At 39.7% G+C, this 26,503-nt stretch overlaps 1 protein-coding gene across 10 annotated transcripts in view; it reads right to left on the reverse strand.

The window, feature by feature from the left end:
• Nucleotides 1–26,503, reverse strand: part of DEPDC5 (DEP domain containing 5, GATOR1 subcomplex subunit) — a 104,356-nt gene that overhangs the window by 73,707 nt on the left and 4,146 nt on the right. For all 10 annotated transcript variants that reach the window (XM_074321842.2, XM_074321841.2, XM_019754263.3 and 7 more), the window contains exons 5-17: nucleotides 25,654–25,739; nucleotides 24,760–24,843; nucleotides 23,705–23,754; nucleotides 20,220–20,289; nucleotides 13,727–13,805; nucleotides 12,785–12,846; nucleotides 10,023–10,092; nucleotides 9,661–9,733; nucleotides 8,551–8,654; nucleotides 8,187–8,261; nucleotides 6,251–6,385; nucleotides 5,330–5,391; nucleotides 3,487–3,560 (exon numbers count right to left, since the gene is read on the reverse strand). In XM_074321842.2, the coding sequence (XP_074177943.2) occupies nucleotides 3,487–3,560; nucleotides 5,330–5,391; nucleotides 6,251–6,385; nucleotides 8,187–8,261; nucleotides 8,551–8,654; nucleotides 9,661–9,733; nucleotides 10,023–10,092; nucleotides 12,785–12,846; nucleotides 13,727–13,805; nucleotides 20,220–20,289; nucleotides 23,705–23,754; nucleotides 24,760–24,843; nucleotides 25,654–25,739 (1,024 nt within the window). The remainder of the gene's footprint in view (nucleotides 1–3,486; nucleotides 3,561–5,329; nucleotides 5,392–6,250; nucleotides 6,386–8,186; nucleotides 8,262–8,550; nucleotides 8,655–9,660; nucleotides 9,734–10,022; nucleotides 10,093–12,784; nucleotides 12,847–13,726; nucleotides 13,806–20,219; nucleotides 20,290–23,704; nucleotides 23,755–24,759; nucleotides 24,844–25,653; nucleotides 25,740–26,503) is intronic.

Raw genomic sequence — 26,503 nt, forward strand, 5'->3', positions numbered from 1 at the left:
CTATTAGATTGAACCGTATGAAATTGCTGTTTGAAGGTGAAAAACAGTCTAATACCATAGTTTCAAATGGTTCATACCAATAGCTGCAGGTTTTGACATGAACTTGCTGTTCAACCCTAGGCAAGCGACTTAACCTCTCTGGAACTTGTGTTCCTCACCTGTACAATGTGGCTGATGCTCTCTATGATCTCCAAGACAGATTCCAGTTATATTCTGTGATATCCCCCAAATCTCAGGTTTAGAATTCTTATGGATCTAGTATTAATTGACTTTTTGAATCAATTTTCATTGTTAGCCAGTAATATTTTGGGAGTAATAAGTTCTCACTGAAGACAATTTAATTATGCTCAGTAGGGTCTCTGGCCTTACTACAGTGGGAACATTTTGCCCGCTTCTGAAGAGGCTTTGCTGACAGAATGAGAACAATGGCCCCTGTGAGCAGCTATCCTCCTCAGGCCTTGAGTGGCTCAAGCAAACAAGGCTCGCGATGAGATGTGAAAAGCAGACCTCTGCCCTCCCAGCTCTCAGACCCTGAGTCTCACCTGTGCTCCATCCTCCATCTTAATTGGCATCAGAGAGCCAATTTAGGATAGAAACTAAAGTGACAAATCAGCACACTTTCAAGTTAATATGAAGTAAACTTTGAGGAAATTGAAATACTTAAATTCATATACAATTTTGTGCATGCTCTAGCTCCTTTGTCCCCTAATTATTTCCTAAACGTAAAACCATGGAATATATGCTATATAATTAAACAGCAGCTATATTCTTATTGACAAAAGAATCTGAGTGTAGGGGCCGGCCCGGTGGCTCAGGCAGTTAGAGCTCCATGCTCCTAACTCCGAAGGCTGCCAGTTCGATTCCCACATGGGCCAGTGGGCTCTCAACCACAAGGTTGCCAGTTCAATTCCTCGAGTCCCACAAGGGATGGTGGGCTCTGCCCCCTGCAACTAAAATTGAACACGGCACCTTGAGCTGAGCTGTCACTGAACTCCCGGATGGCTCAGTTGGTTGGAGCACATCCTCTCAACCACAAGGTTGCCAGTTTGACTCCCGCAAGGGATGGTGGGCTATGCCCCCTCCAACTAGCAATAGCAACTGGACCTGGAGCTGAGCTGCGCCCTCCACAACTAAGACTGAAAGGACAACAACTTGAAGCTGAATGGCACCCTCCACAACTAAGACTGAAAGGACAACAACTTGACTTGGAAAAAAGTCCTGGATGTATACACTGTTCCCCAATAAAGTCCTGTTCCCCTTCCCCAATAAAATCTTTTTTAAAAAAAAAGAATCTGAGTGTCTATTTAAGATAACAAATCCAAAAATAATTAAGAGGGCTGACAAAAAAAAGAAGATACATTTGTATCTGAAGTGAAAAAGCAGTAAGTTCAAAATATTTCCTATTTTACCTGAACCAAGTTTTTAAAATAACAATAACATAAACAGAATCTTCGTTCAGGAAGATTCTGAAGGCATTTTATCATGAGGCAGTCACTTGTTCTAAAGTAACTTGGTCAGGCAATACTATGACAGCATACAAAATTGAGCATCATTAAACAACCACATATATGTATATATACATGTAAATGAATAACATGGATGTCCAGCCAGAGAGCATCTCACTGGGCTCCCTGAGAAGAGCAAGGCATACTCAGAACAGGATAATTACAGTGTGACCACTCTACCCTTAGGAGCCAGCCGAAGGACCATTCCTTGCTCATGAAACTGGTTCTTCACTTATGAATAATTACAACGAACCAGCAAGGGCAACGTGGCCCATAACAAAGATAAAGAAAATATTACAGGCTGAAACCAACATTTAGGATGCATTTTCCAGCTGGTCTCCTGCACTTGCAACTAAACAGGCGTCGACGTTGAAGGTTCTGTTGCGCTTGAGGCATGAGCCAAGTGGTCTTCTGCCCCTCACGAGTCCTGTCTTACGACAGACAACCCAGAGAAGGGTAGAGAGTTCTGGAAGTACTAAAATGTAAGTGGCTGTTGGCTTTCAGGGCAGCAGCAGAACTCACAGAAGAGAGATGTTGAGCTTGTTTGTTAGACGATAAATAGGCATCTGAGAGGCAAAGGATAGATGGAGAAGCCCTCCAGGTAGAAAGGCTCAGAAGCAAGAGTGAGATGTGGGTGTCTGCCACGCAGAATGAAAGAGGGCAAGTGGGGGGAGAGAAGGCCTCAGGTGTCAAACACTTAAATCTTTACCAAGCTGGCATGAGACATCGGAGGAAAAGAGCCATAGGATTGGGTTTTCACAAAAATGACTCTGGCAACCAGGTACAGCAGTGTTTGACAGACACTGCTCCCGCACTCCCGGGATGCCTTGGTGCTACATAAGGACCTGCTACATGAGGACACAGAAGAACAATAATACTTTCTGCTTTTATATGCTTGGTTCCAAGTAAGACTTTTAGAAGCCCTGTTGCTTAAGAAAAAAAATTTTTTTTAAGTAAAAAACAAAAGGTCTGCTGTAAAGAAGTGATTCTCAATGGATGGGGAGGGGATTTTGCCACCTAGGGGACATGCGGCAATGTCTGCAGACATTCAAAAAAACTTTTTTTTAGTCTAAATGATTTCCCTCCCTCATTTCAATGGTTTCGCCTGCATTCTCCATATAAACCTGCAGTCATTTTAAAAAATCATAAAACATTAAAAAGAATAGCCCAAGTCTTTTCACTTTTGCCTGGCTTATTTGAGGACATCTAGTTCTTATAGTTAGTTTCCAGAGGTCTGAGCTCCACCAGCAGTGCTTCAAAGAAACAGTTTAACTTTCTCCAGCCTTTCTGATGGGCAGATTCACTTAGCCACTGTTTCTGCAAACATTTTTGGTTGTCACAACTGCGAGTGTGTGTGTTGGCATGTAGTGGGGAGAGGCCAGGGATGCTGCTCCTACAGTGCACAGGACTCCCCCCCCCCCCCAACAAAGAATGACCTGGGCAAAATGTCAGTAGTGTCAAGGTTAAGGAACCCTGGTCTGGAGGATGGACTGAAGGAGAGAGACTAGAAATACACACACTGATAAGATCATTGCAGTTGTTCCAAAGGACAAGGACAAGGACAGGGATAGGGAGGGTAGTGGCACTGGCAGAGGCACGAGAGACACCATCCCTGAGCTAGAGTCGCAGGAACTCTGAGGACTCGTCCCACGTGAAGAAGAGGCGTGGGGATTTTTCTACAAATGGAGGAGACCAGGCACGATGCTGGTCTGATAACAGTCTGTGGGAGGGGGCAATAGTAAGAGTTGGAGATAGCAGAAAATAAGTCCTTCAAAATTTTTTATTTTTTAAATCAGAGACTCTTCTCATGTTACTGCTACTGCATTATATATAGAGAAGCTTTAAGCAAATGTTGGAATTTTGGTTTCTGTATTTTCTTGACAAAAGATCTGATAGTAAAAATGGAACCGATTTGAAGAGAAAATGGCAAGAAAGTTACTCAAAATTCTTATCATCTACTATAAGTCAAGATCACACCCACCTGTGGTTTATCCAGTGAGGAATATTATAGTCGTCACCCAGACAAGAATCACGAGGAACGCTCCTATTGTGCAGCTGAAAGGGAAAAAGCCAGGCACAGATCAGCTAAAAAACAAGCAGTGCAACAACATAGATGGACCTAGAAAGTATTATGCTAAGTGAAATAAGTCAGACAGAAAAAGATAAAATGCCATATGATCTCACTTACATGTACAATCTAAAGAACAAAACAAACAAAAAAGCAGACCAGAAACAAACTCATAGATACAGAGAACATTTTGATGGTTGCCAGATGGGAGGGGGTTGGGGGGCTGTGTGAAAAAGGGGTATTAAATAGTACAAATTGCTTGTTACAAAGTAGTCATGGGGATGTAGGGTACAGCATAAGGAATATAGTCAATAATATTGTAATAAATATGTATGGTGTCAGATGGGTACTAGATTTATTGGGTGATAGATGGGAGGGGGGTTTGGGGACTGGGTAAAAAAGGTGAAGGGATTAAGAAGGACAAAGTGGTAGTTAAAAATAGTCATGGGGATGTAAAGCATAAGGAATATAGTCAATATTATGGTAATAATTATGTATAGTGCCAGGTGGGTACTAGACTAGTCAGAGGGATCGCTTCTTAAATTATATAAATGTCTAACCAGTATACTGCACACCTGAAACTAATATAAAACTGAATGTCAAAAAACGTTATTGTGAAGACCATATATATGAGGTGTGATCAAAACATACAGTGAATGTTTAAATTAAAAAAAATTTTATTACAGTAAAAGACACACTGCCATTAATCACCCTCAAAATACTCCCCCTCGCTTCAAACACACTTACCCCATTGTTCTTGACACTTTCTGAAGCAGTTCTGGAAGTTCTCTTTCATGAGTATCTTTAGTTGCAGTCATGGCTGCCTTGATGGCCTGAATAGATTCAAAATGTTTACCTTTCATGCTCATTTTGACTTTGAGGAAGAGCCAGAAGTCGCACGGTGCCAGATCCGGTGAATAAGGTGGATGAGGACACACTGTAATGTTTTTATCTGACAGAAATTGCCATACCAGAAGCAATGTGACACGGAGCCTTTCTGTTGTGATCTGGGCAAATAAAATACAGTGAATGCTGCTGCCAAGTGCCATCAAACAGAAAAGCAGGGATCTTCAATATGGGAAGCGGCGTGACAAACCTTAGTAACAGTGTGTGACAAGTTTCAACTTGTTCGGTGCAGTCAGTCACGTGTAAGCTACGGTTGAGAGAAGGTGTGTTTTAAAGTGTGCTGTAAATCATCCTCCACCATGACAACGCTCTGTGTCACACATTGCTTCTGGTATATGACAATTTCTGTCAAATAAAAAATTATGGTGTGTCCTCATCCACCTTATTCACTGGATCTTGCACCATATGACTTCTGGCTTTTCCCCAAAGTCAAAATGATTCAGGACACCGAGGCAGCCACGACAGCACAATTAGAGACATTCATGAAAGAGGACTTCCAGAACTGCTTCAGAAAGTGGCAAGAACGACGGGATAAGTGTGTTTGAAGTAAGGGGGAGTATTTTGAGGGGGATTAATGGCAATATGTCTTTTATTGTAATAAACTAACTATTTTTTATTTAAACATTTACCATATTGTTTGATCATACCATTGTATATCATGCTGTATTGTTATGTTATGCTATGTGTTTTTTCTATTTCAGTTTGCAATTAAACAACTCTAATACAAAATATTGAAAATAGAAATGCAAAAAAACAAGTAGGACATGGGACTGCTCCTGTTTTTCACTATTCTCAATATCACCCTGGTGCTAGAAGCAGGCCTTCAGTAAGCAATCTAAAATCTAATTACCTTGAACAATGGGACAGCATGTAATGGCTGCTCCCCCATGCACACCAAGTCGACACCAATTCCTAAAAAAGAAAAGATAAAAATAGTTTGGGGGTGGCTAAGAAGGGAAAGGCAGAAATAAGTGCTCCTTCTATTTTTGATGTTATTTCATTGGGTCAAGGTTTGAGGCAAGGCCAACTTACTACCATCCTACGATTTATAACCTCCTCAGTGCTGCCTGAGCAGCAAAGAAATAAATAGATGTATTTTGTTTTCTCTTTCCCAAGTCCCATCACACCTGCCACTATTCAGTGCCTGATAATCAGCGTCTGACTGCCTTGCAGGTCACGATTTGTCAAAAAGACAACCAGGCCTCCATTACTGAAGCATCAAGGCAAGAAAAGAAACCTTGCCATCTTGGTAAAAAGCAGAACAATCCACATCACTAAACAGAGCTTCTTTATTGGCAATCAGGATTTACTTTCCCAACTCCATTTGTTGTTGAAACACAAATTAAATGGGGGTTTGGGGATGCGAGTTGGGAAAACATGGCACATCACCGAAGGAGGTCTGGACTAGATGATTTGATGGTACTTCCCAAGATGGGCTGATGAACACTGATTTCTTGACACCTCCCCCACCACACACACACACAAAGGGTTCTCCAGTGTCAAATATGTTTGGGAAACTCAGTACCAGTTATGCCCTTTAGAGATAATCAAGATACACTAACACAGTAAAACCTGCAGTTAAGGAATGGGCCTAGGTGTGTAACAATCCAGCATTTCCCAAACTGATTTGACCATAGAACTCTTTTTGTCACCTAACATTATTCACATCCCCACATCTCCATGCAGAGCCAGGGAAAGCTCACAGTTCTAAGGGTAAGTCAGGCTATACCCTCAGGTAAGTTCGGAGACAGCACAAATCAGGGAGCATTACCGTTATCTATCATCCGCTGCTTGGTCAAGATCATGAGTAGACGGTCTACTTCGAACACACCCACCCCAGGTGTGATCACCACGGACATCTGCCCAGTTCGGTCAAAGTTGCGGTTGATGTAGTGCTTGTCAAACACTTGAACAAAAGTATAAAGTCTTCTAATGAAGATGTTACAGCTTTTCAAAAACCAGCCACTGGCAAGCATCTCCATGCTCTCGGAGGATTTTATCCACATTTCTGTTACAGCAATTGCCACATTCTGACCTGTTTTCTAGTTAGTCGTGTGCATGTCTGTCTTTCCCCCTCTACACTAAGAACTGCTTGATCACAAGACTATGTCACTGTCACCTTTGTTAATCTCTCTCCATCGATACTTGCCTTGTGCAGCCTCAAATGCTCAAATCTCATGTAATTAATTTCCACCCATAGACAGTACTTAGGAGACCAGAATCTTTGATGACTTTGTAAATTGGGCAAGTTAATTTTGTTTCTGGCCTGTAATTCTTACTTTGGAAAATCAGCAACATTCAAATATGACAAAAAGATTTACTAACAAAAGACTCTGCGCTCTAGAATCTCTAGCACCTGAGTACAGACACATGGGAAGGTGACACGCACAGTGAAGGGACCACTCATCATCACTTCCAGGCACTGGCCAGTGCAGGCCAGAGGCCTAACCGGAGCTGAGCCGATCATATGCTCTCTGCCAGGAACGTGGAATCCTAAACAGCGCAGAGACGGGGCTGCTAGGAGATGAATACAGCTCTCGGAATTCCTGCAGCTGCAGTCCCCAGAGCCATCCTCGTCCCCGCCTTCCTCAGTATGGTGTTCACATCTTTCCTGGCTGACCCACTGAGACCCTGCATCCTTAAGAGTAAATTTTCCCTTCTGTTTAAATGAATTCAGTAGATTCCTGTTGTTTGCAAACAAAGTAGTAGCTCAGCCAACACATAAATGCAGGGACAAACATTCGGAAGAAATCGCACCACATTCTTAAAAATGGTCCCTCTTGGAAGGATTCTAACAGTGGAGGGAAAAGGGAGATATTCATTTTTACTTCATATATCTCTCCATTACTTGAATTCTAGGCACATGGGTCACTTGTATAATTCCAAAATGAAAAAAGTAGATTGAAAAAAAAATTACCTAGAAACAATAGAGGGATGGGGTAAAAAATAGTAAGAACATAGTTTAGTACAACAAAGAGGCCAAGGAAGATCCCTCCAGCTCTTTACTCTTAGGTGCCCAGGAGAAGCAGATGAGAATAGCAAGTTAATTTCCCAACAGAAGACCTAATAGCTAAATGTTGACCATTAGAAGTTATTGCTTTCACTGTCTCAGAGATATAGAGAAAAAACTGAGGGCTGCTAGATGGGAGTGGGGTAGGGATGGGGGAGAGGGTGAGGGGATTAGAAGGCACAATCGGTAACCACAAAATTGCCATGGGGACACGAAGGACAGTTTGGGGAGTACAATCAGTAATGTTGTACAGATTCTGTAGGGTATCTGAGGGACACTTGTCTTATTGGGGAGACCACATCATGGACGGTGTAGGGGCCTGACCGCTGCGCTGCGCACCTGAAGCCGAAGATGAATCGTGACGAGTGTCGAATGTGGCTTAACGTATATATAAACTCACAGAATGTGGACTGTAGCGCAGGGAATGGGGTCAGTGGAACCATGGGGGCTGTGTGCGATGTCAGAGGGGTGGTAGGTTTGGGGAGGAGGGTTGTCACTTTGTGAGAGGTGTAAATGTCTAACTATTACGTTGTTTTGTACACCTGAAGCTAATAATAATAAAAGTTATTGCTTTCAATTAATTTGGGTGGGTAGGGGGTTGGGGACATCATCTGGGTTTTTGGACATTAGTAAAGAGAAGTTCATAGCCATGAGGTAAGCAAGATGCCTACTCACTGTGGCTGGTGTCCTTACTCACCATTGAATGACAGATTGATGGCCTCTAGGTAGTTTCCTTGTGCTGAGGTAGAATTGTCTCCTTGAGGAAAGCCCTCTGAAGCAAAAGACACAAGAGAAGGAAAAACATCTCATGAAAGATGAACTCTTAAGAAACAAGTGGAAGGTGCCTGGCTCCATAGGGCCCCCCCACCCTGAGGTAGGGACATTATTGAACTTTACTGTACACGTAATGAACAATGGGACCCGACCAGAAATGGAAACCTGACCGGAAGCAGAAACTAACTATACACGGCGCTGGAGGAGACACAACATGAACCTCTCTATCTCCCAGCCTGCATCCTACACCTTTCCCTGTTGCACCTTCTATCACATGGATGCAGTACCTGCCTGTTCCAGTCGCACCAACACTGGATACTGGATGAAGAGTTTTTTAATGGTCACAAGGAGTGAAGTCCACTCTTCTCTCCTCTCATTCTGCACCACCACTCTGAAAGGAGTATTATCACAGAATAGTTATCAAACAACTATTGCGTACAGGACGTCAGGTCCCTTACAGGTAGGGTTTCCAGGCGGGAATTCCCGCCCGTTCTCAGGGAATTGTTTTCACTTTTCAGTTCCTGAATCCCTAGAAAAGTTGGTGGGGAAATCGGGAAAATCAGCTCCTTGAACCCAGGTGGTTGGTAGTATCAGCCGTCACTTTGTGGAAATGATTCATTGTGGAGAACAAAAAACAGTTTATATCTTGGGATTCGGGAACAAGAAAGCGAAAAAAATTCCTGAGAATGGGCAGGAATTCCCTCCTGGAAACCCTACTACAGGGTTTCAAGAAAAGGAGAAGGTGGAATTGCCCAAGTTAGGAGAATTTATCATGCAATAATAAGCTATAAAGTCAAATGCATTTAACAAACATTAACAAAGAAATGTAATCACATCAATAGTCACAGAGATTGAAAATAAAAACTTAAAAACTTATGTGGTTATATTGTGATTATATATGAAAATGCCTTATTCTTTAGATATGCACAGGAATAAAATACCATAATATCTGTAATTTACTCTAAAACAAAATTTAGCCAAAAAACAGATAAAGCAAATATGGCGTAATAACAGCTGTTAAATCCAAGTGTTGGGTATATTATTTTTCTTTTCTGCAAGATTGAAATTTTTCACAATAAAAAGTTTGCAAAATCTAAATGCAATGTGGTAGCCTAGACAGATTCCTGGAACCAAAAAAAAAAAAAAAAAGTGCGTAAGTGGAAAAACTCGTGAAATCTGCGAAAAGTCTGAAATTTAGTGAATAGTAAAGTACCAATGCTGTTCTTGCAGTTTTGACAAATGTACCTTGGTTATGAAAGGTTAACAGGGGAAACTGGAAATGGGATCTCTGAATTATCTCTGTAACTTCTCTGTAAAATTACGGTTATTTTTTTTAAAGAAAGAAACAACCGAAAAAAGTGGGGGGTAAGCGGCACAGTGAAGCACCCAAAACATACTTATAAAAGTCTTCATAGAATCGTCCCTTGTGATCCTGTCGAATTGAGGGTCGGTTTACTTCAGGAAATTCATCTGAAATAGAGCAAAGTACGTAGATTGAAAAGAGAAACTCACAGTTTCTCTGTTCCCTCTTCTGGACTGAACATTTGCATCACATGAATGAATGAATGAATATAATTATATATCTATTAAGTCGGTTTTACAAGGAATCACATCCCACAGACTTCTTGCATACACTGTGCTGTTTTCTGTTGAGCTCAGTCCTCATAACAGAACAGTGCAAAGGGAACTAATAAGGAATGGATGGAGATAAGGGTGTGAGAAGCTTAACAAAAAATAACTAGGAGAAAGACTTACTCACCAACAGATTTTGCATCATAGAAAGTTCTAGAAAATAGGACCACTGTCACTTCATGACTACAGTTCTTCTCCTAGGCATGGGTAGAGAAAAAGAGAACTTAAGTTTATTCCATTTACTTCACCATGAAGCAGCCCAGCATGAACATAATATTCTCAATTCTAGGAGGCTTCATGGCAGTACAGTATTGGATAACATCAGGTAATCGCAGGTCGCATAACGCAGTGGACACTGCACTGCTGGGAGTCAGACCTGGATTGAGTCCTGGCTCTGAAACTTACCACTACGTGACCTTCGACAAGTTACCTCAAGTCCCAGGAATGGGGCAAGTGAAAACAGCAAATCACCAAAAGGTACAGGCCCCAGTCTCCCAGCTCTTGATTTGGCATGAAATAGATCAGCCCAGTGTCAGAGGATCATGGTATTTGTAGCTGCTTCACTGTGGTTTAGGGAACGAACAGAACTGATGGTGGTAGATATAACAATCAAAGACACGCCCACATCCTATCAATGTCACAGGATGAGGACTAGGGTCTGCTTGAGATGCAGGAGTCACAGCCGCTGCAATGAATTACCTTTGGACTGAGATGAGGACTAGTGAGAATAAACACTTCCATGGAGTCTAGAGATCAATGTTCTGGAAGCACGCAATTCGGCTTGCACCAGTGAGCCAGCAAACTCCGTTTCAGTTCCTCCTGGGTCTTTGAGACAATAGCCTATACTGACCAACCCCATCTCTAACCCACTCGTACAGTACTTACTGACTATACAATTCAGCATTCACCAAATAAGCCATACAACATACTGCACATTGTATGACACATTATCATCTTTCATGGCAGGAATTCCTAAATACAAGCCACAGTACCAAAAGCAGAGTGCTATGAAAAAGACCTTCATCAGTCACCTAATTTATTGGACTCCCAGTGCTCCCAACTCGGCATCTTTATCTGATTTTGGTATAAGTGATGTAAAGGGAAAAGTCCTTCTCAGAGGCTGGTGTGGTGGGTCGGCCAGATGGCTCAGTCGGTTAGAGCTTGAGCTCTCAACAAGGTTGCCGGTTCAATTCCTGCATGGGATGGTGGGCTGCACCCTTGCTACTAAGATTGAAAATGGCTGCGCCCTCCACTACTAGATTGAAAGACAACGACTTTACTTGGAGCTGATGGGTCCTGGAAAAATACACTGTTCCCCATATTCTCTAATAAAAATTAAAAAAAGAGGCTGGTGTGGGCATATGAGCCTCTCAACTCATGACTGATGGAGGAGATAACAACAGTGGTGACATGGCCTGGAATTACAGAAACATAGACAGGACAGGGATTACGACCTCAGGCTAGGTCTGGATGAGTGGATGGAACAGTATTAGAATCGTTATTCTGCTTTTATAGGCTATTGATCATGGGTAAGTTACTTAATCTCTTAGAGCTGTACTTTCCCTACCTACGTAATAGGGAGGAGAGAATTAAGTGAGATAATATGGGTAAACCACCATAATACCTGCTATGTCAAAATACTCAATAAACGTTAACTAGAACTACTGCTCTTACCTCCACCACCGCACTATTTTGGGCTGAGAGACAAACTCATATATTCCCATGCTTGATCCTGCTAGCCAGTGTCAGCTTTAGGTTCAATAGCATATATGAATAAGTAACTTGCACCAATCTTCATTAAATCAATGGAGTGTTTACAGAAAGTTATTTTAATTCATTTTCAAGTTCTTGCTTTACAACCAAGTTCATGATTTTAAAAAATAAACAAATCCTAAGAACAAAGTCTTGTAAACCAATGACTGGGCTTGTGCCATATCTTGTCCCTACATCTAACTATATATACATATACACACACGCATATATATATATATATATATATATATATATATATATATATATATATATGTTTTTTGTTTTTGTTTTTTTCACAGAATCTTGGGTTAGGAGATATCTCAAGGGCCACAGAGCCAGACCTGAAATGGAGATTTTCATGGAGCCAACACTGAAATGGCCATGAGGTGATCCAAGGGGACCATTAATCAGTCCACCTCGAAGGCCTGGCTTCCTGCAGCCCCTGCTGTTTGTGTTCCCCTCAGACCCCTTACGCAGGAAGACGCAAAGGCCTGACCATCCTTAAGCCACGTTGACTACAGAAGCCTCCTAGTAGGTCTGTTAATGCCAGTCTGTCCCTTCACCAGCAAAGTTTTGGAGATTTTAGTGTACAAGTCTTTCACCACCTTTGGTAAAGCATACCAAGTATTTTATTCTCTCCGATGTTCTTGTAAATGGAATTCTTTTTTCCTTCCCCGTTTATAAAATTTAATTTCTTATTTTTTAATTTCCTGTTTGCTTGCTCATTGCTGATTTTGTGTGCTGATTCAGTATCCTGCAACTGTCCTGAATTCACTTATTAGCTCTAATATAGGTTTACTTGTTTTACAGTATGGATGCCTTCTATTTCTTTTCCTGGCCTGGCGAGAACTTCCAGTACAATGGCGAATACTAGAGACAGCAGGCATCCTTATCCTTTTCCTGATCTTAAGAGGGAAAGTTTTCAGTCTTTTATCATTGAGTATGATATTAACTATGGGTTTTTCATAAATGCCTTTTACCATGTTGAGGTGATTAAAGGAATTTAAATCTAGAGTCTCATCAATTTAGGCTTTAGCTAAGATTTTAAATGCAGCTTAATAGAAATAGCGCATTTTTTAAAAATCTGGATTGAATCATGTTTACTCGGTGAGATTTAGTGCATAAGAAGAAACATACCTTCCATTTGGTAAAGAGATCAGCAAGGAAACCATTCACAGCTTTCTCAAAATACAGATCCCCTGAAAAGAAACAATAAGAAGAGGACGAGGATTGCCTTTATTTCTTGCTTACAATTTCTTCTCTCAGTACAGTCAGAGAAGGTGGGTTCTGCTATATCCCAAAACAAGATCACAAAAGCCAGATGTATAAAAGTGGTTTCAACCTAGACTTTCTATGGAGCAAAATTTAATATTGACCTCACTCTGTAAGAGGCCATGGCTTCAAGGTAAAATGCAAGATTAAAAAAGCTTTGATGATAGAAAACTATGGTGTATCTTCAATATGAGCGAACCATCTAACTTCTAAATATGATTATTCTCATAATGATGCTTACAGTTTGTTAGAAGATGATCTGGTAGACCCTGGGCATTCACTAAATTACCATTTTCAGTTCCTGCTGTTTGTGAGTGACCTTGATGACCCACAGTAAAAATTAATTTATAATTTTGATAAACACAAATGTGAACTGCATGTACCATGAGGCTGGTGTGTAGGACACAGTACCTACAACCTCATAGCAGCTTTATTGTGCTCCACTTATTGTGTAATTCTAATAAAGAAATAAACTTGGTGATTTCTGTGAATGACAGGACGAGAAATGAAAGATATCAGAGAAAGTGTTGGTTCCTAGCCACAAAGTCATTCTCTCCATGACTTTTGATCCTGTAATTATAGAATTAAAGAATTGAGAATTCCGATTTTTCATTAATACTTTACTATATTTCATGTAATTCACTATATATATAAAATATATAAAATATTTGGTTTAGTATTTGAGGATTTGTAAAAATCTCAGGACGCATCTTTAGAGAACATCAAGAGCTTACTGCAAATGACAACCTAAGAGAAATCGGAAACTTCTCCCCATTAGCAGTTACAACCAGCAGTTAGGAACAGTACCATAAATATCAAAATCCCACATTTCACAGCTCATCTGAATAAATATGTAAACCATAGCCGACGTAGAACGGAACACCACCTGAAATAAACAAAAACATCGTTGCATTAAAACAGCAACACTATATAGTTTCAGTTCTGCAAGATGAAAAAGTTCTGGAGATTTGTTTCACAACAATGTAAATATACTAATACTACGGAACTGCACACTTAAAAATGGTTAAGATCCATAAAATAAAATAAAAAGGTTAAGATGATAAATTTTATGTTGTTTTACCACCAACGTCACCAAAAAGAGCAATGATGGAACTGTGACATGGGACTGCTAAAGGCAAGCTTCATCCCTGGCACCATCGGCCATGAGAAAATCCTGTCCCTGCCCTCTACGAGCTTATCGTAGAGGGTAAAGATTGCAAAGTACCGCAATATATATAAACATTCCATGAAGCTTCTTATAAGAAACATTGGAGAAGGGGCAGCAAATCTACCTGGGAAGGCCAAGGAAACCTCATTATGGAAGTAGAACTTGGGCTAAGGCTGATGACAGTTGGTGAGTTGCTGGGTCTAATAAATAATTCCCATCGTACCCCAGCTCCATACCCAGACTGCTTGCAGGAAAAATGTAAGTGTTTTTCTGGGCCTGTGTGCTTTACCACAAAGCCCCTTACCCAGTACTTCCCTCCTCCACAAGCTCTAAAGACGTTTGGTGGGAAAGCAAAATGTAAATCTCTGACACTCCATTCGTTCATTGGAGACTTCACTCCTTAAAAGACAGAAGCACGGTCACCATGCACTTTCCAGGTAGGGCTTTCCATAGTCTCTGGCATATAACGGACAACACTCGATAAATTCACTCTCCCTCTCTAACACACAGAAACACAAAACTTCGGAGAAAATATACCTTTCAAAATATTAACTGTAATCATCTCTGGGCATTATGAATGATTTTGCTTTTTTTTGTTTATCTTTTAAATTTCAAAATATTTCAGAGAAACAAACAGAAATATATACAGTCTAAATTTTTTATAATCAACATGCAATGCTCTTATAATTAAAGAAGCTATTGTTGAAAAGATACCTTTTTAGGGAAAATAATTCTAGAGCTAGAAGCCGATCAATGGTTGCCCCTGTGTATGACAGGTTCTGACAGCAAAGGGGCATAAACGAACTTTTTGAGATGACGGAAATATCCTATACTTGATTGTGGTATATACATTAGTCAAAATTGGAACTATACATATACAATGGATGTGTTTTATTGTATGGAAACTATTTTTTTATTAAGTTGATTTAAAAGATACTTTTCTAGATCTGGTTAACACATTCCATATTTATAAAGTGTGTGTACACAAATATACACAGTGACATTTTTAGTTATGTCTGTTTTACATTTTTAAAATCATTTACTGTATAAGAGTCTTTCAGAGATACTATAAAAAATTCCATTTGACGCTGGTTAGAATTTTAAATGTGTCCTTCACTTTGAAACTGTAAAAGTGTCAATTATTGTTATATTCAAATTACCCTCCTAATGGTTTTTTTCATTTTGTCCAGATTTTTTTAAAGATAAAATTCACATAATATTCACCATTTTTAGTGAATTCAGTGGTTTTTAGTACACTCACATGCAACCATCACCACTATCTAATTCCAGAACGTTTTCATCACTCCAAAAAGAAACACCATACGCATTAGCAGTTACTCCCTACTACCGTCTTATGGCAAGCACTAATTGACTTTCTATGCATTTGTCTACTATGAACATGTCACATAAATGGAATCCATACAATATGTGGCCTTTTGTAACTAGTTTCTTTCACTTAGCATGTTTTCCAGGTTCATCCATGGTATTGCATGAATCACTTAATTCTTTTTTTGTTGAATAGGAGTCCACTGTATGGCTATACAATATTACATTTATCTGTTCATCAGCTGATGGCCATCTTGGGTGGTTTCTACTTTTTGGCTAGTTTGAATAATGGTGCTACGTAAGAGTGGAATCGCTGGGTCATTTGGTAATTCTATGTTTAATCTTTTGAGGAATTGCCAACCTGTTCCGCAGTGGCCACACCATTTTACATTCCTATTAGGAATGTATGCGGGTTCCAATTTCTCCACATCCTCTCCAACACTTGTCAGTTTCCTTTTTAAAAATGTTCATTTCTATTATAGCCATCTTAGTGGGTTTCAGGTGGGTATCTCATTGTGGTTTTGATTTACATTTCCCTAATGACTGGTGATAGTGAGCATCTTTTCATGTGTTTATTGACCATTTGTATATCTTCTTTGGAAAAAATGTCTATTCAAACCATTTGCTCAATTTTCAATTAGGCTGTTTGCCTTTCCTCTTTTTTAAGTGGATCTATCATTTCCTTTATTTGAATGCCTTTCAAAGATACTTTGAAAAATTCTCGATAATGCTGGTTAGAACTTTTTCTATTGTATTTTTTATGTAGAAATACAGCTATATCTGTATAATACAATTTATATTGCCATTCTTAATTTAAAATTGGGGGTTCTTTTTATTATTTTATTAGGAAAATTTTCAAACATACAAAAGAGTTGAAGAAAATCATAAAGCAAACACCCACATACCCACCACCTAAATCCTATACTCATTGATATTTGCTTTATCATTTACCTATGGTCACCTAGCCATCCCTTTATGTATCAATCAATCCACTTTATTTTTTCTATATAAAAATAAGTTGTGGACATCTATACTCTTTCCTGTTATGTTCGCTACTTCTAATCTTTTGTGGGCTAGAAAACCAGGTAATTGAACTGATTATAGTTTATCTAAAGTAAGAGGACCCTGTGCCATTAATTAAACTTTGTAGTGCTCGTTTCTTTTCATACACTAAACTCTTATTTTCCTAATCAGATCACGAATTATTGAGTGAGGAAAGCATGTCTAAAACTTCATTTAACAAACATCTGAAAGACTGCTAAGTGCCAGGAGCCATGCCAGAGAACTTGGAAATAGAAAGGCAAAAGATACATTCCTTTCCAACAAAGTGTCTGCTGTCTGCTGGCAGGCATGCAAGCAAACATCTAGCACAGTGTGATATGTGCCAACATATGCACACGTCCAGGGTGCACTTCCAACCTGGTGGAACCAGAAAGGCTTTCCAGAAGCATGAAAGCCTGAGACTAGCACTGAAAGATGATGAGTGGCTTGGGAAAAGGGAAAGGTGGGGTCTTTCCCAAGTAGGAAAGAGCAGACTGTGCAAAGACACGGAGGTAAGAGAGACTGCGTCATGTTTGAGGAACAGTGAATGGTTCCCAAGGTTAGGACATGGTGGGGGAGATACATGGGAGAAGTGACAAAATGAGCTCCAGACTCAACTGCCACCCCTGATTTCTCCACTCAGGTGTCCAACAGGCATCTCACAAATTGAGCTTGTTGATGTCTCCAAAGTCTCCTCTCCAGTCTTCCCCATTTCATAAATGGTACCACATCTATCTAACCAGCTGCTCAATTCTCTTTCTTTCACTCCTCACATCTAATCTATCAGTAAATTCTGTGGACTCTAACCCAAAATGTAGCTCAAATCTGCCCACATTTCTCCATTGTTACAGCTCCCACTCGTCCATGCCACTTCTTTAAATTCCCTAACCCGTCTCTGCTTCTGTTCTAGCCCCTACAAACAACTCTCTACACCAGAGCCAGAGGGACTACAGCAAGTACTGTGGATGCCTATCCAATGCCCTTTCTTCCTAAGAAACGGGCAGCTGTCTATTCTGGGAGGCAAGAGACCCAAAAAAAGACACCTCCCAGTCTGTGAGCAGCTGCACATGACTAAATTCCGGCCAGTAAGATGTAAATGGAAGTGTTGTATCCTTAAAGGAAGCTGACTTGGCTGGAGGATGTGCCCCTCTTGTCTTTCTTCCCTTTCTACCTCCTCTGCCTGGAATATGGATGCGGTAACAGCAGCTCTCGCTGTATCAGGGAAGCCCCGTCCTGAGGATGGCCCAACAGGAAGACAGAGGAGCCCTAAATCACCAATAATTGTGACAGACATACCAGCCATGAATTGCCTACCTATGAAAGTTAACCTTCAAGCACCAATTTGCCATTGCTATTTTGGGTTTTTTGTTCAACAAAATGCAACGAAATGATTAAGTGCTCTTTAAAAAGCATAATTCATGTATCACACCCCCTCTTAAAATCCTTCAATGGATTCGAACTGTCCTTAGAACAAATGGCCCTCAAGGCCCTGCGTGAATTGGAGGAACCTGACCTCCTCACTGCTATTCTCCCTACTCATCTCCTGTGCTCCTGTCACACTGGCCTCTTGCAATTGTTTCCTCTGCCTGGAACACTCGTTGCCTCAACCTCCATACGCTTGCTAAGTTTCTCACCTTTCTGGCACCTTCTCACAGAAGCCTTCACTGCCCATCTTTATAAAGAAGGATCTCCTGTTATTCTCTATCTCAATGTCCTGTTTTCCTCAGAATTTTTAATTTATCCCATTTGTTTACTAAGGAAACCACCCTCAGTTAGTCCTTCTCATTATCCAGTTAATTTCCTTTGAAGTACTCATCATAATCTGTAATTACATTTATGGACTGGATGTCTAGTTACCTCTGTCTCCTCACTAGGTTATAAACTCCCTACCAGGAGGGATCTGGTCTGCACTGTTTACCCATGGAGCCCCGAGGAATGGGGATTCCCCCTCTTTGAATTCCCCTCTAGAATGAAGGTTGTTCACTGATACTGTTCTGTACCAAATAAAAAATTAAAAAAAAGCACAGTAGCTGACACACAAGGGGTATTTCCGAATTATTTGTTAAATAAAGGAATGAATGAGGCTGAAGAGGTAAGCATATACAAAATTATCATGGTCTCTATACATCATGCTTAAGACTGAATTTCTAGAAAACTGGGGAAAAGCAAATTAAGATCACTATAAAATACCAATTTATGCCCACTGGAGTTGCAAAAACTTTGAAAATTTAAGACCAAGTATTGGGAAAAGTGAAAAACTATTAAGAGACCAAGAGACTTTATATATATTACTACTAGGAGTATATAAACTGATACAAAGAATTTGAAAAATAATTTGGCATTATCTTACAAAGTGGAACCTATGACCAGCAAACACACTCCTAATTATAGATTAAAAATATAGTATTGAGGGGCAGCCGGATGGCTCAGTTGGTTGGAGCATGAGCTCTGAACAATAGGGTTGCTGGTTCAATTCCCACATGGGCCAGTGAGTTGTGCCCTCTAAAACCAGATTTAAGACAACAAGCTGCTGCTGAGCCGCCGGAGGGGCAGCCGGATGGCTCAGCTGGTTAGAGTGCGAGCTCTTAACAACAAGGTTACCAGTTCAAGTCCCACATGGGATGGTGGGCTGTGCCTCCTGCAACTAAAGATTAAAAACGGCGACTGGACTTGGAGGTGAGCTGCGCCCTCCACAACTAGACTGAAGGACAACAACTTGGAGCTGACGGGCCCTGGAGACATACAGTGTTCCCCCAAATTCCCCAATAAAAATAAATAAATTATATATATATAGAGTACAAACAGACTAGCTTAAAAAAAAAAAAAAGGACTACATACATTTTCATTCCACTTTAATAAAGTTCGAACTAAGCAAAACAAATAATATGCTATTTAGGGTAATATATATATATATAACTACTATGTAAACAAGGAAATTACAAAAAAAAAAAAAATCAGGTATGGTTACCCCTAGGGACATTGGTTCTCAATAGGAGCAATTCTGCTCCCTGAGGGGACACCTGGTGATGTCTGGAGACGTTTCTGGTTCTCATGAGCAGGGCGCTGGAGGCTGTCGCTGGCCTTTAGTGGGTAGAAGCCATGGATGCTGCAGCTAAACATCCCACAATGCACAAAACAGCCCCCCACAGCATTATTGTCATTTGGGGCCAGATAATTCTTCATTGGCTGTCCTATACATTGAAGCGTGTTTAGCAGCATCCTCCACACAACCCCAGTTGTGACAACCAAAAATGTCTCCAGACACTGGCAAAAAATCCCTGGGGAACTATTATCCCCATTTGAGAAACACTGCTCTCCAGGGAGGCAGGGGGATGAGAACAAGAGAAAACAGGTGGATGGTTTCACCAGCATGGGGAATAGTCACAGCTGTTCAGTTTGGATTTTTCCAACCGGAATAGAGAACAACGGAGATTCCAATACAATCTACTACTGAGTCTAACTTTTGCTATGTATTAGCAGGCACGGAAGTCTACACACTAAACACTACATCTGTGTCTGATATTAAACAGACCTGCTTCAGAAGAAGAAAACCAAGATCATCCCCAAACTAGAGAGCTCCAACTATAAAACATTAGAATTTCAGGGGTCCCTGATAATATCACAATATAGCCCACTAGGGCAGACAGACAGTAGCCATCATGAGATTATCAAGTTTTTGCTTGTGTCTCTGTTTTGTTGTAGATTTCAGGACTTAGACATAATGGTATGGGGAAACAAAACCACAAAGCAGGTTATCAGTCTTACCCTGGTATCTTCACTGATATAACCACACATAACCTTCTCATTCTTGACCCACAGCTCACCAGCCTGTGCCCTAAAAGGAAATACATACACAATTTACAAGTCTTACATAAACCATGAAGAAACGGATGACTTCAAGGTAGCTTACTCTCCTCTCTGACTTATACCCTAATGACCTGGCCAGGTATAGACTTGCACAGACAGCACCATGAACAGATTATACAACATCAAGAATTCTTAAAGCATATCGATTACGTACAATGGGAGCTCTTAATCTGGGGAGTCCATGCAGCTCCAAAGAAGGGCTTCAGAGAACCCATGAACCTTCTGAAATGATGCAAATTTTTCTGGGTAGAGAATTATAGCTTTTGTCAAATCTTAAAAGAGTCCATGTTACAAAACCAGTTAAGAAGTACTCATGAACAATTTTGCTAATTCCAGCTTTGATACGAGTTTCAACAGAAATAAAATCCACCTTAATATCAGGATTAGAAGACAGGCAGTCAGGAGGCATGAAGGGACAGGGTCTCTATTCAATGGAGGCCATTCTACTGAATAATTTTCGTGGCAACTTCATATTGCATTTGGAAGGCTTGATGTTTTCTCCTCTGTAACTATTTAAGGTGTGAAATGGATAATACAAACAGCATGGCCTCCAGAGCTCACCAATCTGGACTGAAATTAGTCTAGGCAGTTATCTCAGTTCTGAGTGCCACTGACTAGTTGAATGGCCTTGGGGAAATCACTCAGTGTCCTTATCTAAAAAAATGAGATAATGACACCTACTTTACAGAGCTGTTTTGAGAATTAAACCAGGTAATTCAGGGAAGCTGCTCAGGACAGTGCTGGGGCAGGAGACACTACAGATGTAGTGTCCAGCTTGCAGGCCATAATCTTTCTGACCCTGTTATACCCCCCGTAAAAAAAAATCAGGTAAGAGCACTAGTGGCTATTTGTATAAGCAAGAACAATAACAATAGGAAAATAGTAGCACAAAATGTTATCCCAGAGAAGTGATAGCTGTTACCCAAGGACCTTGTAATCATCTTTCAACCAATTACGCAAGCCTTTCTCTTCTACCAACTCCAATACAGTTGCCTGCCTAGCCCTAAACAATCAGTTCTCATTTAAAAAAAAATAAAGAGGAAAAGATAAAATAAAAGCAAGGAAAACGCTGTGTACCATGAGTCACAGCACAGGCTACCTGGGAAACGCTGGACAATCAATTAGCCTCCCTGGGCCTCCCTCCCATCTGGAAAATAAAGAAGGTTGGACCAAGCCTGTGTTTTTCAAATATGCTTCTCAGGATTCCAGCTCTGCTTTCACCAAGAAGAGTGCCTCTTGTTTTTCCTTTGCCCAAGTGTGTCTGTGAGTGGACAACTGCAGCAAGCCTGACTTGAGCAGAGACTTCTGTTTCTTTAACATTATAAGGAAGGACTGAATGTGCCCAAGATCTATGAGATCTATTAGCAGGAAGTACCCTGCATACAGGCTACCGAAGACCAAATTAACCAGAAGTACTGGTTAATTGACAGTGCGCTCATTTACAGTGCGCTCACTCAACCACCTTCTGCTGGTACGCACAGACATAATGGTATTACAAAATCTGGGCTTAGATTCTTGTGCCTCCACTCCCTGTGGAGGTCAAGTCATAATCTTTCTAAGCCTCAGTTTTTTGAAAAATTCAGTAAATGTGGTTAAGAACCTTGCCCTGTCCATCATCTAGACCTCTTGGGAGGACCCAATGAAAGACTGTAAATGAGAGGACTTGGTAAACTGCACAAGTTATTATTCCTATGGAAATGGTTTTTTAATGAGAGAAAGAGAAAGAGAGAAAGCGAGAAAGACAGAGAGAGAGAGAGAGAGAGAGAGAGAGAGAGAGAGAGAGAGAATGCAATCTTGACCTTTGCTAAGCCTAAATAAGCCCTTACTCAAACAGGAACTGAGAACACCCTGAGGCAGCATCTCTTCTCTTTTCTACTGGTTCAACAGAGAAATTCCACAGACAGATGCAAATGCCAAATCCACATCCCCCAGGACACAACCCAGGAGCAAGACCGGGTCTTTTGTTATATAAGATCCAGTAGTATAGTATAGTATAGTATAGTATAGTATAGTATAGTATAGTATAGTACAGTACAGTACAGTATACTAGACCCGGTCTTATAGTAAAATAAGACCAGGTCTTTTATTCATTTTTGCTCCAAAAAACGCATTAGAGCTGATTGTCTGACTAGGTCTTATTTTCGGGTAAACACAGTATCATTTAGAATTGAAGGACAGAAAAAGAGCCTCCCAGACAAGAAAAAGCTAAAGGAATTCATCATCACTAAGCCAGTATTACACAGAATCTTAGAGGGACTTCTTTAAGATGAGGAAAAAAAAAAAAGATAAAAAATATGAATAAAATGGCAATAACTACATATCTATCAATAATTACTTTCAATGTAAATGGATTAAATGTTCCAATCAAAAACACAGTGGCTGAATGGATAAGAAAACAAGACCCTTACATATGCTGCCTACAAGAGACTCACTTCAGATCATTTTGATGGTTGCCAAATGGGAAGGGGTTAGGGGTGGATGAAAAAGGGGAAGGGATTAAGAAGTACAAATCGGTTGTTACAAAGTAGTCATAGGGATGTAGGGTACAGCATAAGGAATATAGTCAATAATATTGTAATATCTATGTATGGTGGCAGATGGGTACTAGATCTATCGGGGTGATAGACAGGAGTGGGGTTGGGGCAGGGTGAAAAAGGTGAGGGCATTAAGAAATACAAATTGGTAGTTACAAAATAGTTATGCGCATAGGGAATATAGTCAATAATATGGCAATAACTATATATAGTGCCAGGTGGGTACTAGACTCGTCAGTCAGGGGGATCATTTCTCAAATTATATAAATGTCTAACCACTATGCTACATACCTGAAATTAACATAAATAATATTAAATGTCAACTGTAATTGAAAAATTAAAAAGGGGGGAAAAGTGAAGGGGAATAAGAGTTTTAAATTTCCAGGTATAAAACAAATAAGTCATGGGGATATAATATACAGCATAAGAAATACAGTCAATAATATTGTGACAGCATGGTATAGTGTCAGATGGTTGCTGGACTTATGGTGATCACTTCTTTAAATATTGAATAACTGCTGTGTACACCAGAAACTAATATAATACTATATATAATTATATTTTCACAAAAATCTTAAAAAATAAATAAAGCAATTTACAGTTCTAAAACTATTGCGTCTACAAAATACCAGGAGGCTTCAGCAACTCCCACTCATCTTAAAACTATTCTAACGTACTTTGGGGTTTTCTGGTTTGTTTCAACTACAACAATCTAACATGTTAAGCTACTGGGCATTTGATTATATGGACATTCATACATCTCCAATGCTGTCTGTAGCCCAGTTACTGCATTAGATCCTACACCCATTTACTATGTAGCAGGTAAGTCAAAAGTGATGTACTATCTACCTGATGCCAGCAAATTCCACCTTCTGAGTGATATAGGCACATGTGCTGACCTAAGGGAAGAGAGAGAGAGATTCAACAACACATCAAGGCTATAAAAGGTCACAAAGAAACTGCCCTGGCTTCCTAATCTCTTTTAACAACCTGAAGTTCAATTAACATGGGAGTAACAGATTGACCCCATAGGAATACCTGCTTGGACAGGTATAACAGTAAGTTCTTAAGACTTTGGCAAGTATAGACAACAGTAAAAATCAGGTGGATAAGTGCTCAGCTTCACCAATATACTTATCTTCACATATGTTTGCATATACACCTACATTTATATACTCATTTAAAATATAGAACATTTATTTTTCATTTTATCTCTCATTTTAGAAAATGGAATCCTCCCACCATCAAAAATGAGCAAAGATACTTTTTTCCTGAAAATATCCTGTTTGGAAATTCTATCTATAATTTGTTGTTTTACAATACTTAGTAAGTCCAATAAGGAGAATTTTCAGCACCAGCTCACAGTTCTGATGAACTCATCATTTTAAGTGGAAAATGTGCTTTAAAGTAAATAAATAAGGAAAATGGGAAGAGGGTACAGCAAAAGCAGTCTGATCTGGAAGAGACAATACCTGGATTCTAGTCCAGTGTCAACTGCTTACTAGCTTTCCAGCCTTGTCTAATCACTTACCTTCTCAATCTCAGTTTTCACATCTATAAATTAGGGGTAATAAATACCTGTCCACAAGGAAATGTGAGGGGCAAATGAGATCAAGTGGAAATCTGAAAACTAAAGTCCCATTCAAATATAAAGTAATATTATAATTTCATATTCAAACCAAAAATGCAGAGTAAAAATCACCAACAATCACCAAGCCAAAAAAAAAAAGCTCAAAAAAATTATAAAAAGAGAATGGAAGAAGATACACAAAGTGTTTAAAATGATTGTGATGCTGGAATTGGAATTATTTTAAACTCTTCTCCCTACTAGATCTTTTCATTTTTAAGATGAACAGGATTATTAATATAATGGAAAAACAGACTTTTTCAAAATCATATCTTACCAAACTTTTCTTTAGTCGCCACATATCCCCACGGCCAATATACTGATCCTTAAAGGTTAATTCCACTAGATCAAGGGTCACATCCTGAAAGGGATAATCAAATATATCTCTCTACACACTTTATAGTCATAGGATAATGCCCACTCATTATGGACAAACCTTTTAGCAAAAAAGAACTACTGTAAGACCATTCAACAACAGAACCCAGACAAATAGAATTTTATCCTGCCAAAGAAGGCTTTTGAGTACAAATGATAAGTCTGTAATAGATGCTACAGCAGCTGTATCATGGTTAAGTTCAAAAAGTACCAGAGGACTAATTCTGTGTTTTAGTCTTTATTTCCCTCCATAATGTCAATAATATCTTTTAGACAATGATTTTTTTTACCTATAATAGCATCATCTACAAGAAAAATGAGAATAAAGAAATTTTAGTATTTTAATAGAAATTTTACATTTAGCTTCACAAAAATATATATATGTGTGTGTGTGTATATATATATATATATACACACACACACACACACACACAGACATACATATATATATACACACACAAAATCTTTTTAGGACAAGCTTTTAAAAAAGTGAGGAGGGTTTTAGATGCAACCTACATACCGTTTCCCCAAAAATAAGACCTAGCCGGACAATCAGCTCTAATGCGTCTTTTGGAGCAAAAATTAATGTAAGACCCAGTCTTATGAGCTGATAGTCCGGATAGGTCTTATTTTCGGGGAAACACGGTACTACCTATAAAATAAATGACCTACACGTGACCACATATTTAATAGTCTAACACTATACTTAAGTAACTCACTGTTTCCTTAGAGACCTAAACTTGAGGAAGGTTGCGAATCATCTCCAAAGACACGCAAGTCTAGAACAAAGTCATACCTTAGGGTCTACCACATTCACATACACATCTTGGTAAGGTCTTAGACGGAACACTTGGGTCACGGTCTGGTCCACACTGATAGTTTCTGGAACAGAGAAGAATTCTGGATCAGATACTATGTTCTGCAAAAAAGCAGGTAAATACATTCTAATCTATAAATACTCAGACATTCAACAAGCAACACAATTGACCCTTTGCCATGGACAAGGCACATTCTTTGCCTCTACCTGAGCCCAAACAATTAAAAGATGAAAGAGAGACAGAAATAGGACACAGAGAGAGAATAAAGAATTTAAGAAGCAACACAAAAAAAGGTCAAATGGGGCAGCCAGTTGGCTCAGTGGTTGGAGCGTGGTGCTCATAACACCAAGGTCGCCGGTTTGAGTCCCACATAGGCCAGTAAGCTGCGCCCTCCACAGCTAAACTGAAAATGATTTGACTTGGACCTGAGCTGCGACCCTTACAACTAGATTGAAAAAACAACAACTTGACATCCTGGAAAAATACACTGTTCCCCAATTAAAAAAAAAAGGTCAAAGAGCTGTGAAAATTCAGAAGAAGAGAGGAAGAGATCCTTTCTTATTTAAAATAAACTGGTGGTGATGGTGGTGGTGAAGAAAGAAACTTCTCAATGAGCCTTTAAATCTGGTAAACAAGAAACACAACAGGTGGTAGGAGACGGAGTCGGGGAGGGTAGGAAGGACACTCTTAGAATTTGGATTTTATAGAATGTTTTCCTATTAAGTTGAAATATAAAAAAGTAATTGACACCAAATCCTTTAGAGCAAATTAGAAGGTTTATTTTCCTTTAAGTACTATTTAGGACATTACCTTATTTGCTACCATAAC

This window comes from Rhinolophus sinicus, chromosome 9 (assembly GCF_057876585.1).
Source record: "Rhinolophus sinicus isolate RSI-liver-muscle chromosome 9, RSI-T2T, whole genome shotgun sequence".
NCBI classification, from domain to species: Eukaryota; Metazoa; Chordata; class Mammalia; order Chiroptera; family Rhinolophidae; genus Rhinolophus; species Rhinolophus sinicus.